This window comes from Diabrotica undecimpunctata, chromosome 5 (assembly GCF_040954645.1).
Source record: "Diabrotica undecimpunctata isolate CICGRU chromosome 5, icDiaUnde3, whole genome shotgun sequence".
NCBI lineage: Eukaryota > Metazoa > Arthropoda > Insecta > Coleoptera > Chrysomelidae > Diabrotica > Diabrotica undecimpunctata.
Genome location: NC_092807.1, coordinates 133429957 through 133444279, shown reverse-complemented (window position 1 = coordinate 133444279; position 14323 = coordinate 133429957). Strand labels below are relative to the sequence as shown.

Here is a 14323-nt window from a genome sequence, read left to right as displayed (position 1 = left end):
CCCTTTACCTACCTCATCTCTTTCGTCTTCCAGGTTTTCTTTTTCTTCCTCTATATTAACTAATTACTATTTAAATGGGAATAAGTCACAATTAAAAGTTAAAGTACGTTTATTGACGTTTTAATTTCCACTTCGGAAATCGTCCTCAAAATACAAACATTAGTGAATTAAACAAATTTTTTTTTTTTTTGTTACTTGGTGAAAAATTCTTCTAATAATTTAATTTTATCTGACTCATTTATATTGACAATTCAGACATACATTATTTATACATTTTAAAGTAGACGATTTTAAATTGACATTGCCAATATTGTTGAGCTGCGTTCCTGGGACGACTTTACTTGTAAGATAGTTCATTCGATTACATGAAATCAACTTTAACTTGAGAATATTCATCAGAACAAATCATAGCATGTATTTCGTCTTTAAAAAAAAAAACACATGCCATGATGACAGTAAAAATCTTCTGTTAGTGATTCCATAGTAAATTATTAAGTGCTTGGTTAAAGTATTCCACATATTTATTTAATACTTTTTTTCTTGTTGTTAATAGGTCGCCATTCTGGCTTCTGCATTTTCTTGTGGTTGCCTCTGTTGAGGTTTTCTGTATATTTTTAAGTTCCTTATTTAGGTGGTTTGGTTTTTTCTTTTGTGTATCCTCTTTTCTTCTCTTCTTTTTGTCTGGTAATTCTCTACAGTTGTTCTAGTTCGTTGGGTAAGTATCTTTCTGTAGTCTTCATTTTTTTCTTTTGTTACATTCTTGCATTCATCGTCAAACCAATGATTTCTACGGGCACAAATTTCTGTTCCCATCCTTTATAGTTTTGTTTTATTTATTTGGAAAAATTTAACTTGGACGTCTAAATGAATCATAAATAAATAAAGTATGCGATCATATCCGACTATTTGGTTAGTATGCCATATACTTTGTTATTTTTCAAATTTGACTGTCAAAGTCTTAGTTTTGTTGTTGAAGAAAAAACTAAGGGGGTTAAAACACTTTTTATTACGTAAATTATGATTACAATGGTTAAAAAGCCGACTATACAATATACCGACCGACTTGGTCGAGTGTTGATGGCGAAGTAAGTGTTCGCGCCAAGAGCTGGCTTCTGCCTCAACGGACAAAACACAGAGCGCTCCCGTTAGTGGCGCATATCTTAAAACAAAGACAAAAAATGAATATATTATCACTGTAACAAATAACTTTAAAATAAGTATAGATGCAAAACGGAACAGTTTTATTTGTCAAAATCTTTTATTATTACAAAGAGCAACGTGTTACTAACTTTTTCATGGTAAAAAGAGTCTTCTTTTATCTATTTAATTAAGGATTTTACAGACAATTTTTGTTAGGAGTGCCAACACAGACTGGTATCCCCTATTTTGACCTACAAATAGCAGGTTTTTACTTTTTTGGTACATCACAAATGTACAGTTCTCTTTTAATGTATTTTATATTTAAATTTTTTAGAGTCAAATAAGGTTTTATTTAGCATAAAGTTTGGAGTTAAGAGTCTTTGTAGTCAAAAATTTAAAAACTCAGTATTTCAGAACCAGAAAATCATAAGTTTTACTTATATGCTATAAATAAAATTCACACTCTGTAGGTGCTCGAAGGTCAATATAATAAGATTGCTTTGGGCAGTTTGGCTTTCAAGGACCGATGTTACAAAAAAATCTGAAAAAAGCTATTCGCTATAAGATATGAGATTACCGATCCGGAGTTTTTTCGCGTATAAGAACACTTTGTTGCCGAGAGATAAAAGTGAAAATATATTTGGAAGAAACAATTTTAAGACATTTTCCGTGTCATTTATATGGATTACATTTCGAAAATAAGCAAATGCTTGAGTGGGGTGAGACATTTCATTATCAATAAAATATATGTTTACTACGTCATACATTACTATATTGCAAGTTAAATGTTTTTTCATACTTATTTGTATCTTTAAAAAATGTCTGATTATTACATTGCACACAAGCTCTTATATTAAAATTTTTTTTAATTTGGTTTTTTTATGAATTTCACTTTAAAATGTGCCTTTAATCTCCCCTTTGGCACGTTAATCGCCATGTGACCCGACATCTGAGTCTCAATAAAATTATACCACTAGGCTCTGTGACCCATATATGGGCTTCACGACTTGTTATTATTTTCGACTCTGTGAACCTCCGTCTAGTTCTTGATTTACATTGCTTCATGAGGGATATTAAAATAAGGGGCCTGGCCGCCCCAAACAACTTTGGCCTGGGATTTTTCTATTTTTGGTTCGACTGATATGTATAACAAAATATTCGCAAAGAAAAAAAAGTTTTTAAGTTTTTTATTAGTGTTTAATGTAATATCAGAAATTAAGTATAGCTAATTTAGGAGCTGAAACATGGTATCAAATGAACGTCTAAATATAAACAACTAAAAATAAGTACAAACATTATTTTTGACACTTTTGAACGTCGAATAATCATGACAAACAGTAAAATTTGTTGCAAGCTACACAAAAAAAACCTCGATTTCTTTGCTTTTAGCTGTGCTTGTTTACAACCTTCAGTACTGCAGATTTTTTCGTAGCAAATATCACATCTACGGCGGTTTCTGGAGTCGGTTTCCTCTAATGCATGTTGTTCTGTGTGGCTTGTATTTTCTACTTCCATGTAATTCAGTTTCAATAAAATCTGAACAATTTCTTTTCTGAACTCTGTTATAGATATGTGTCCTTTTGTTACCGTCTTGTAAAGAATATATGCGTTTACTATAGAAGTTCCTAGTATCAGTTCAGACACAAACTTGCGATACCACTTGATTCGCTTCCTTATGGGCGTAGAATACGACTCCCGTTTGTCTTGCCACTTTAGGACAATCACTTTGTTATGTTCTCTAGCAATAACCTCTTCCTTTTTCAGCTTCTTGGTGGTCGCTTCTATGGGATTGAGCTTTCTGTTTTTTTCTGAGGGTGCCGACTAGGTAAGTTTCTTGTTTTAGAAGCTCCTGTGCCAAACCAACGCTAGTATAGTAATTGTTCGTAAAAAGAATCCTGCCTTGACAAAGAAGTTCGAAGACAATTTTTGCTGATGCGCTCATAATTGGATCCTTGTCATTTCCAGTGTAAACTTTCAGGTCGTATGTATATCCTCAAAGCTTTTACAGCTTTATTCCGAACTTGAAACGTTTATTTTTTATATACTGTTTGAACAGTAGACGACCTCTAGATGAAACTATACTCTCGTCTATACAAATTTCTCGTTCCGGAACATAATAATAATAATAGTTTCCCGTTTTTATACCGCTGTCGCGGCTGTGGGAGTATACCAGGGTAGTCTGCTATATCTAGGGCCTACGGTATACAAGGAAGGTAACATGGCCAGTGCTACGCTTCAACCGTCTATTATTACCCCTGGTTTTACCCAAGGTACTCATTTTTATTCAGGCTGAGTCGAATAAAATCCGGAACATAACTTTCTTTAAATTTGTCAATAATTAGTGGCAGCAAAGGATGTAATTTTGCGAAACGATCACCAGGAATAGCTTCTTTGTTATTACTAAAATACAACAAACGCAGCAGCATCTCAAAACTATTCTTCGACATCTTTCAGAAGAATTTATTTGAATACAGTGGGCTTTTTCTCCAATAATCTGTAATTTTATGGTATTTTGGTAACCATCCACAAACAAATTGCAAAGAATGAGGTAATTTCTTCCGCATCGGTGTCTTTCCATTTATGCAATCTAGAATGTTGCGTAATTCCTTTACTGATGCTTTGTTGCGCATAACGATTTGTTTCGGTTACTATAAGAATATCGTAAAAAAATCGACAGGGGTCTTACCGAGATAGGATTCCCTAATCTCATCAGAGGGGCCTACGGAACCTACGGAGAAATCAAATTTCCTTAGAGATGTTCCCGTAACTGTAGACCAAGTCGCATCTTCTGTTATTACATCAGGATCATCATTGTCCGATTTGTCGTTATCGATCTTGCAATATTTCATAACAACTGCCTCTATAGTATCTTCCACAGACAAATTTATATCCGGCGGTTGAGAAATTTCTTTGGATGTTAAAGGAATGGCTCCATCATGAACTTGACTCGCTTTTGGCTTAGATGTCAATGAAATACTTTCTGGCCTAAAAAATAACTTAGATAATACTACGTAAAAAATGGTAAATAATTTGTGCATACAATACATTTAAAATTTCCATCATATTTTTAAAGAGAAAAAATTAAAATGTTACCTTTTGAATCTTTTATGCGGCCTAAAATCTTTATTTGAAGAATATTCATGATCAGATTCAGGATTGTATCTATCTGATGACCCACCTTGAAAAGGTTTATCTTCCGATTCAGACAAAATTTCATTCCAAAGTTTTGTAATTGTGCTTGATTTTTTTCGTAATAACCACTTATTTTCACCTTCAATAGAGCGTCCCCTCAGTATCAAATAAGAAAACGTAATAAACAAGTGACGGTGGCTACACCCGAATGCTGTTCGAGAGTATGAACAAGTCAAAACAAGTCAGGTAAAGCAAGCCTGAATAGCAAGCCGAGAACCAAACGTTGGTTCACATTTTACAATTGTTTTTTTTTATGTGAAAAAATATCTCAAAAAATTTGAGATATAACTGAGATCTAATGTAATAACAATGTAATAACAGACTAATTTGAGATCTGATGTAATAACAGAAGATGCGACTTGGTCTACAGTTACGGGAACATCTCTAAGGAAATTTGATTTCTCCGTAGGTTCCGTAGGCCCCTCTGATGAGATTAGGGAATCCTATCTCGGTAAGACCCTTGTCGATTTTTTTACGATATTCTTTAATAAAAATGTAGTAAATCTTATAGTAACTGAAACAAATCGTTATGCGCAACAAAGCATCAGTGAAGGAATTACGCAACATTCTAGATTGCATAAATGGAAAGACACCGATGCGGAAGAAATTACCTCATTCTTTGCAATTTGTTTGTGGATGGTTACCAAAATACCATAAAATTACATATTATTGGAGAAAAAGCCCACTGTATTCAAATAAATTCTTCTGAAAGATGTCGAAGAATAGTTTTGAGATGCTGCTGCGTTTGTTGCATTTTAGCAATAACAAAGAAGCTATTCCTGGTGATCGTTTCGCAAAATTACATCCTTTGCTGACACTAATTATTGACAAATTTAAAGAAAGTTATGTTCCGGAACGAGAAATTTGTATAGACGAGAGTATAGTTCCCTCTAGAGGTCGTCTACTGTTCAAACAGTATATAAAAAATAAACGTTTCAAGTTCGGAATAAAGCTGTACAAGCTTTGAGGATATACATACGACCTGAAAGTTTACACTGGAAATGACAAGGATCCAATTATGAGCGCATCAGCAAAAATTGTCCTCGAACTTCTTTGTCAAGGCAGGATTCTTTTTACGAACAATTACTATACTAGCGTTGGTTTGGCACAGGAGCTTCTAAAACAAGAAACTTACCTAGTCGGCACCCTCAGAAAAAAACAGAAAGCTCAATAAGGTGTATGGAGAGATTTAATTAAATATAAATCTGTTTGGTTAAAGTTATAAATGTAATGTTTTATTGTTATTGTGAGATAAGAATGTTTTAAGCGTTGTTTATAAGAGAGCTGTTCATTCTACACTAAAAGTAGTAATAAACATATTTGTTTAAAATTATTTCAACTACAGTTTTGTTTTAAAATAGTTTTTTCTGAAGCGTACAAATACTTGGTAAATCAATTTTTCCTATTTTGTCCCCTATAACAGGGCGTTTTAGGAGGAAGCCAGAGGTTAAAAGTAAAAAACATTTTTGCAACTTTTTTAAGGTCCCAAAATTGACACTTTCAGCAACATTTAGCTTGTTCGTATGATTTTTAGAGGTCAAATTTCTGACCACTGTACTATATGTAAAAAAGGGATCCGAGAAAAAGTTGTTAGTACCTTTATGGCAACAGTAGTCATTATTTTTACATAAATCGTTATTTTAACCTCTATATTGGTTAAAAACGTATGAAATCGGTAGCAGTTGGTAATGAGAAATGAATCCGATAAAATACTCAAAAATTATATTATGACAAAATGCAATAAATCAAGAAGGTCATAACGCAAAATGTCGCAATAATAAAATATTTTATTATAAGGATATAAACTACTTAATTTATATTTCTTTACCTCTAAGGTTACTGAGCTTCCTTTATTATCAAGTTTATAACACTTTAAAACTGATGGAAACGCTTCTCAAGGTTTATAATTAAGAAAAACGGTTTGAAAATTTTCCAGCGCTGCGGGCGTACTATGTGATTATATAAAATCGTGTCGATGACTGTTTTACTAACTTCTCTTTCTTTTCTCTTGTTGTAGAGATCTCGAACGTAATCACATCCGAAAAATAGAAACAAGACAAGTCAACAACATAAAGGCAGAACAATTGTAAGTATTTTTGACAGTAACAATAAATTATGTTGGTAGGATTAGAACATTTTCTGATATTTGCTTAAATTGATGTATAATTAGTGCATTGAATAGTAACTTATCATATACATAACAGAGAATAACTCCCTAAAAACAAATAAAATACAAGTAGCGTATTTAAAATATATGTCGGCAATAAAACTTGTATTCATAAATAATTTTTGGTTAAATAAATTAAATCACTATTACACTAAAGCTTGGATTATAGGCAAAATGCATTTTTAGCCTATTTTGATTATTTTTTATTATCTATACCAATATTCTCCGTCAGGCCATGCATTTCGGGGGGTGCGAGGTCTGCAACACAGTATGTCGTGCCATCAGTTCTCCATGCTATGGCATGCTGGACGAGCCATACATTCTGTAGTAACTATCCTAATGTATGAGCGGGAACACAATAAGTATAAATACTTATACGTTCATGAATCACACCTGGCGAGTCGTGAGGGCCTGCACATTTCACTCTTCTTTTTATTGGTCTTGGGTGAAATGTCCTTTGATCTATCCTATCAGCCTCTCTTAGCTAACTCTTGTTCCTTCCGACATCGAATGGCGATTAGGTTGCCGAAGGCAGACGGGTCACTATTTTATTCATACTATCATTTCTTCTCTCCTAAACTCGCCAACATGCATGGCAAGCGCGGCGTTTTAAATTGCCATTTTCCCTCGAAGAATGAAATGTCAGATAATAAAACTAGATTACCCCAGGTGAGTAGGGTTCAAAACCCAGAATCTCACACTGATCTATCAGTCTATCCCACGGATTATGGGTATGACAAAGTTCTGACAAAACCTGAGAAAAACACAAAGCGATTTACGATAAAAGTTGCAACGCTTAACGCTAGATCCTTAATGTCGAAAGGCAGATTGCTGGAATTGTAAAACGAGCTACAAAATGTTAAATGGGACGTAGTCGGACTCAGTGAAGTAAGAAGACGAGGAAAGTCTCTCGAAACATTAAACTCGGGTCACCTGTTTTATTATATGGAAAGTGAACACATGTCTGTAGGGGAAGTAGGCATCATAATAAACAAGAAACTCTCCCAAAATGTGGTTTTAGTAAAAGCAATATCTGAGAGAGTAATATATATAAATATACAATTATGTATCGTTAAGTTCATCTAAGTCTACGCACCAACATCAACCCATCCTGACGAAGAGGTAGAACAATTTTACGAAGATGTGCACAGGGCCATAAGAGAGAACAATCCTCATTACACTGTCATAAGTGGTGATTTTAACGCAAAAATGGGAACACAGTTAGATGCATCGGAAATACCTTTGGGAAATTTCGGAAGTCCGGGTAGAAATGAGAGGGGTGAAATGCTTTTGTCATTTCTACTAGAGAATAATCTTTATCAAAGAATAGCTTTTTCTACAAGAAGCCACACAGACGTTGGACATAAAGGAGCCCAGACGGAAATACCCGCAATGAAATAAATTACTTTATTGCTGATAAAAAATACATATTTAAAGATGTGACCGTTCTTAATAGATTCTCGACAAACTCTGACTATAGGATGGTTAGAGCTACCATTAAGAGATCTACTCACTTAGATAGAAGTCATATAATAAAAAAGATATACTCTCACTGGACACGCCTACAAGACGAAACAGCTTTTGGAGACTACATTAACAACACTCTTGATCACAGCATAATACCAAACGATGTCGGTGAGTTGAACAAACAAATAGTTGATACACTTAAACTGGCACAAGCACGTTTTTGCCCAAAGACTAAACGAGATCATTTTAGACACACAACTCCAAATAACAGAAAGACGACAGTTACAAAGTGAAAGGGACATTGATCCACAAACCATTCGAGTACTCAATAAAGAGATATCGAAGGATGTGAGAAGAGATATTAGGAAATTTAAACATGAAAAAGTCGTACAGACTATAGAACAAAACAGGACCATAAAGGTAATGAGATGAAAAATGGCGACAAGTAGAAAAGAAATTTTCCAGCTTAGGAATAAAGAGAGTGAAGTAACAACAGACAGAAAATACTTGAAATAGTCGAAGAATTCTACATTATATTAAACACAAACCAAATTGCCAATAACGTAAATGAAGACGGTAGACCAAAGGTTTAAAACCAGATGCGATACAATATGCACTAAAAAAATTAAAAACAACAAGGCGCCAGGAGATGATGTAATAGTTACAGAAACTATAAAACTTGGCGGAACTTCTCTTCTGAAAAAAATATAAGACCTCTTTAATCTCTGCTTGTATAGTCAAAAAATTCCTATAGCTTGGAATAACTCCATTACAATTCTTCTGCATAAAAAGGGTGACCATGAACCTAAAAAATTACGGGCCAATTTCTCTACTCAACCATTTATACAAAATGTACAACAGAATAACAACCAATCGATTGGAAGTCAAATTTGAGCTATATCAGCCAAGAGAACAGGCTGGTTTTCGCCCCAACTGCGGTACAAATGACCACCTACAGTGCATAAAAGTCTTGATTGAAAAATCAATTGAATACAATAGACCTCTAGTTCTAACATTTATAGACTTCCATAAAGCGTTTGATACTATCGAACTACCCGCACTTCGAAAGGCATTGGAAGAGTGTTGAATTGATTATAGGTACACCAATATTATAGAAAATATATACTTATACAGAAATGCTACAACAGACATACGGTAAAAATTAGCAGAGATAATCAAACTGCTAAGCTGCTAAGAAGAATAACACTGGGATGGGCAGTATATGGAAGACTTCGTGATATTTTTAGAGGTGATATACCTAACAGCTTAAAAAGAAGAGCCTTTAATCAGTGTGTCCTGCCTGTCCTTACATATGGCGCAGAGACACTTACCTTAACAAAGACATTTACACGAAAAATACAAGTGACGCAACGTAGAATGGAAAGATCATTGTTAGGCATAACGTTGCCAGATAGGGTAAGAAACGAAGAAATCCGTAGAAAAAGTGGCGTAGAAGACATTATAAAATACAGAGCCAAAACTAAATGGAGGTGGGCAGAACACGTCGCTAGAGTGAAGGATAATAGGTGGACCAAAAAAGTTTTGGAGTGGAGACCGAGAGCGGATAGACGAAACCAGTGTCTTTAGTCTTTACATAAGGGATTGGCTTACGATCCATATTTGAAATTGATTTTGTCTGCTTTTGAATTTGATAAGTTGGCTTTCTCTCTTCTAAAAGCATGTACTAACAGTGGCCATACCTAGTGCTACTGCTAATTCCAGTTATTCCAATTCTAATATTTTATCTATAGATTAAATCCGTATAGCAAATAGATATTTTTCACTTTCTCGGAGAAATAATATTCTAACATAGAAAATCCTATTATATTGCCAAAACCTTCCTTGCATGTTTTACTCACTTATAAGGGACAGCAGCAATATCAGTACCATAATAAGGCGTATAGTCCTGGACTGGCTAATCGTTGGATAATAGGAAGCATGAGTGTAGCAGTTTTAATGTTTTCGGGACTGCTACCTGGTATCGGGGAGCAGAGATATCAGTACCATATCAGATATCAGATATAAGTTATTGCAAATATGAATTGTTGCTTGAACTTTATTATTGTTAAACAGCACTATATAAACAGCACTATAGAAAAACTCAATTTAAATATTCAAAAAATTAAAGAACAGCTTACTAAAATAGAAATCGCCTATTTAAAATGCAATCCATTAATGGCCCAAGGTACCAAGCACTCCTAGCATATGCTAATGATATTGATCTCATAAGAAAATCTCTCCTGTCTGTGACATCTTCAACAAAGTGAAGAGAACACGAAAAATGTTTTACTTAAAACCAACAAAATGAAAAACAAATACAAGCGAATCAACAGAAGAGAGCAATAAGAGGGACAAAGTCATTACAAGGATCCAGATAAAAAATGAAAATACTGAGCAAGTGGGAAAAATGAAATACTTAGGAGTCTGGATTACGGAAGATCTAAATTCGAGATCAGAAATTCGCTCAAGAATATAGCAATCAAGAGCAGCCTTTTTGAAGATGAGGAAATTTCTGAGTAACCAAAGACTATATCCACTCTATTCTTCTTTATGGTGTCGAAGTCTGGACTGTTAATGTTGACTTAATGAGAAAACTGAAAGCTTTTGAGATGGGGCTTTTTAGGAGAATTTTAAAGATACCATGGACCGATCATATTACGAACGAAATGGTATTGCACAGAATGGGAAGAGACAGAGAACATTTGACCACCATTAAAAGGCGAAAGAAAGTATATTTGGGGCACATACTTAGATATGATAAATACGAGTTGTTGCAGCTGATTATGAAGGGTAAAATCGAAGGAAAAAGCGGTCCTGTAGACGACAAATATTCTGGCTGAAAAACATTCGCAAGTGGACCGGGTTAAACACACAGACGCTCTTAAGAAAAGCAGAAGATAGAGACGAATTTACAATGTTTATAGCAAACCTTCATTAGTGGAGACAGCACTAGAAGAAGAAGAAGAAGTTGTTCTTAATATATTTGCCCAAGTTGTTGTTTGTTTTTAAAGCTGGTGTTATTCCTTCTGTATGTGTTTGGCTATTTTTGTTGATATCTTGCCTGCATACGTAATCGAGCAGAAGTTAACTGAGTTTTTATTCTGGTGATGGAAATACTAATTTTATGGCTTTCTTTTGTACTTTTTGATTTAAAATTTTATTTATCGTTTGTTAGCTGTACCCATTGTTTACAGTTATTTGCTAAATTATATTTAGTTCTTTCTCGAAGTTGTTTTTTGACATTGGAATTTCCATAATTCTATGTAACGGCTATGGTATGCTGTCAATTTATGTTAAGTAGGGTACACATACGATTTATGTATAGGATGTCGAAGTTTTAAATAGGACATTTTCCGAAGAATTACAAATTGAGCCAGATGTATTATCCACCATAAAATATGCTTGCTCTAATTATATCTGTCAATGTCGAATGTTTATATTTAATGTACAAGTTAATTTTAAGTGATCGAAGAAGTAGTTTTAAGACCAGAAATATAAAAAATCATTTACTTGTAGTTTTTAATGACAACGCTAGTAGAAAAGTGTTTAGAATACAACCTGTTCTGCTTATATTCGTAGACTGTGAGAAACAGTTGTTTACAGCTTGTGTTTGACTTGAAACACAACACAACATGAAAATACAAAAAAAAGTTCCAAATAAAACGTGGAATTAGACAGGGTAATACAGCTGTACTTGAATATATGTTCAAGCGAATGGAACAAGAGGATAATATGGGAATAAATTTAAATAAATGGGATCTGAACCACCTAAGATTTGCCGATGACGTTGTTACAATATCTGCTAGAGTTGAGCTACAAAAGTGCTGAAAATGCTCTATAAACTGTCAAAAAGTCAAAAACAATTGATCTTAAAATTAACGCCTCTTCGAGGACGTCTTAATTTTAAGGACTTGGACTTGGGGTGGACATGTTTCTAGATTGATGGATTATAGATGAATCAAAAAGATTCTGGACTGACATGGCGACCAAGACAAGAGGCATATCGAAGCAGTGAACGACCACCGACCAGATAGATGGAAGATATAAAGCGCATCATCATAAATTGGATGCACGAACCTCAAGATAAAAATAGGTGAAACATTTCACGGGCGGCCTACGTTTAGCAGCAAATAAATATTTCTTTATAATAAACCAGTTACATTTATGACTTATAATATATATTATTAAAATAAGTAGTAGTTTTTATGGATATATCGCGCTGTGGTTTCCATAACGGAAAGACAGACAAAATAAGCAAATTATAAAAATATTTATTCCCAAATTTATGTGAATTTTACCATTGATAACAAACCGATGCTTTCATAGTAACCGTATTTTCTTATCTACCACATTTTTAACCGAATCGATCAAAATTTAAAATGAAACGAATAAGGAAAACCAAAGTTTTTACATAAGTATACGTAAAACATTATTATACTTGTTATTACTTCCTTGAAAATATTGGAACTTCATACAAATAGTAATAACAGACTCTCGTTTTACATAGAGATAAAACTTTCTTTAAAATTCTACTTCAGAAATTGCTACTCTAAAGTTTCCATAAATATGAACATGCATAAAAATTGTAATAAATTATGGAGGGCTAAAGATTTTATACCAGAGTTTATATTATCGTCTCTTTAAAATTGTCTAATAGAGTACATATATATTATTGTAAATAACAAGAACCAATTGGTATAATAACGGGATATTTCTTTCAAAGTTTTTAGACCTTGTTTCTAAGTTTAGATTCTACGTTTCATTATCAAGATATTTCCAAGTTATCTTATGAATATTTTTATGGGAAATCGTGCCCCAGGTATTACCATCTTCTTAGACATCGCAAAGTTTATGATTCTGAGAGCTATCATTAGAGCCTACGTGTAGGCTCTCGTTTCCGATGGTGGGCGAAAATATATTATCTCTTTCGACTTTGGCATTAAAGTCTCCTGCTATTATTTTGATGTCATTTTTTGGGCACTTATCGTACTCTTGGTCTATTGCCTCATAGAATATGTCTTTTTCATCATCCTCTTTCTCTTCCATTGGAGCATGGATGCTAATAATGCTAATATTAACGAACTTCCCTTTAAGTCTTATTCGACATACCCTATGATTATTAGCATTGAAATCGATTACACTATGTTTGACCTTGCAGCTTACAATAAATCCGGTACCAAATTCGTGTCAGGTAGGATGTCCACTGTAATAAATATTGCAGTTATTTTTTTTTCAGGATGCCTGATCTAGTCCATCTAATTTTCTGTAAAGCAATGATATCTGCTTTGGCTTTATTTGTTTCTTGTACGAGCAGAGCCGTGGCTCCAGGTTAATAAAGACTTCTTACGTTCTACGTGCAAATTTTTAAATCCTTATCCTTATGTCGTTTGCGAGTTCTTCGTAGGTTAGACAGTTCGATTTCTTTCTTTGTAGCTCTTATAACACCCAAACTCCCAAACCATTTCGAAGGGCCATTTCATTCGCTCTTGTCAGTTCCCGACCCAATTTTCCACCCGGGTTGGAAACTGAATCTCCAGTTGGGTTGCTCGGTTTACAGAGGACACCAGCGTGAAGGTAAGAGTCGGATTTAAGTAGAAGAAGCTAATTGGAGTAATTTGAAATTGCCTGCATGTTTTTGCATTCTACCTCTTTATCCCCCTTTTTTTACTTTTTTAATTCCTACTTTTTTATTATTTCATCCATAATCAGGTTAAACAATAGAGGACTTAGGGAACCTTCCTGTCTTATCCCATTGCCAGCTTCAATAGGGTCAGTTATTTCTTCTTCAACTTCTAGTTACTTTTATTGTGTTGCTTTGGTAGATATTTTCAATATCGTTTTTATTATTTCTAAAGGTATCTTATTGCATACAATAAGAGGATAACGTCATTTAATTTCAAATGTCCTCTTACGGTCCACGAAACATAGATACGCAGGTTTGTTGTATTCTAATGATTTCTCTTGCACTTGCCTTATTATAAATATAGCGTCAGTGCATGATCTTCCCGATGACTTTGGTTGTTAACTTTAGTGTTGTGTTTATTACTTTAATTCCTCTGTATTTTTTTGGATCCGATTTGTCTTCATTTTTGAAGAGAGGTATTAGAATGCTTGATCTCCATTGTTGAGGAATTCTGTTGTTTTATTTTTTAAATTAATTTTAGTAGTTAATTGTTCACATATTGTCCTCCGTACTTAAGGGGTTTGTTCGGTATTCTGTCTTCTCCTAGTGATTTTCTATTTTTTAATTTCCTTAATGCTTCCTTTGCCTCTTCCTCCGTCACCTTTAGTAAATTGGGATCAAAAGTAGTTTGTCCATGTTTCCTTTTAAATGTGTTTCATTTTTATTAGTTTATT

At 33.9% G+C, this 14323-nt stretch overlaps 1 protein-coding gene across 3 annotated transcripts in view; it reads left to right on the top strand.

The window, feature by feature from the left end:
* LOC140441806 (lutropin-choriogonadotropic hormone receptor-like) overlaps nt 1–14323 on the top strand; it is a 477770-nt gene that overhangs the window by 319285 nt on the left and 144162 nt on the right. For all 3 annotated transcript variants that reach the window (XM_072532733.1, XM_072532734.1, XM_072532732.1), the window contains exon 7: nt 6350–6418. In XM_072532733.1, the coding sequence (XP_072388834.1) occupies nt 6350–6418 (69 nt within the window). The remainder of the gene's footprint in view (nt 1–6349; nt 6419–14323) is intronic.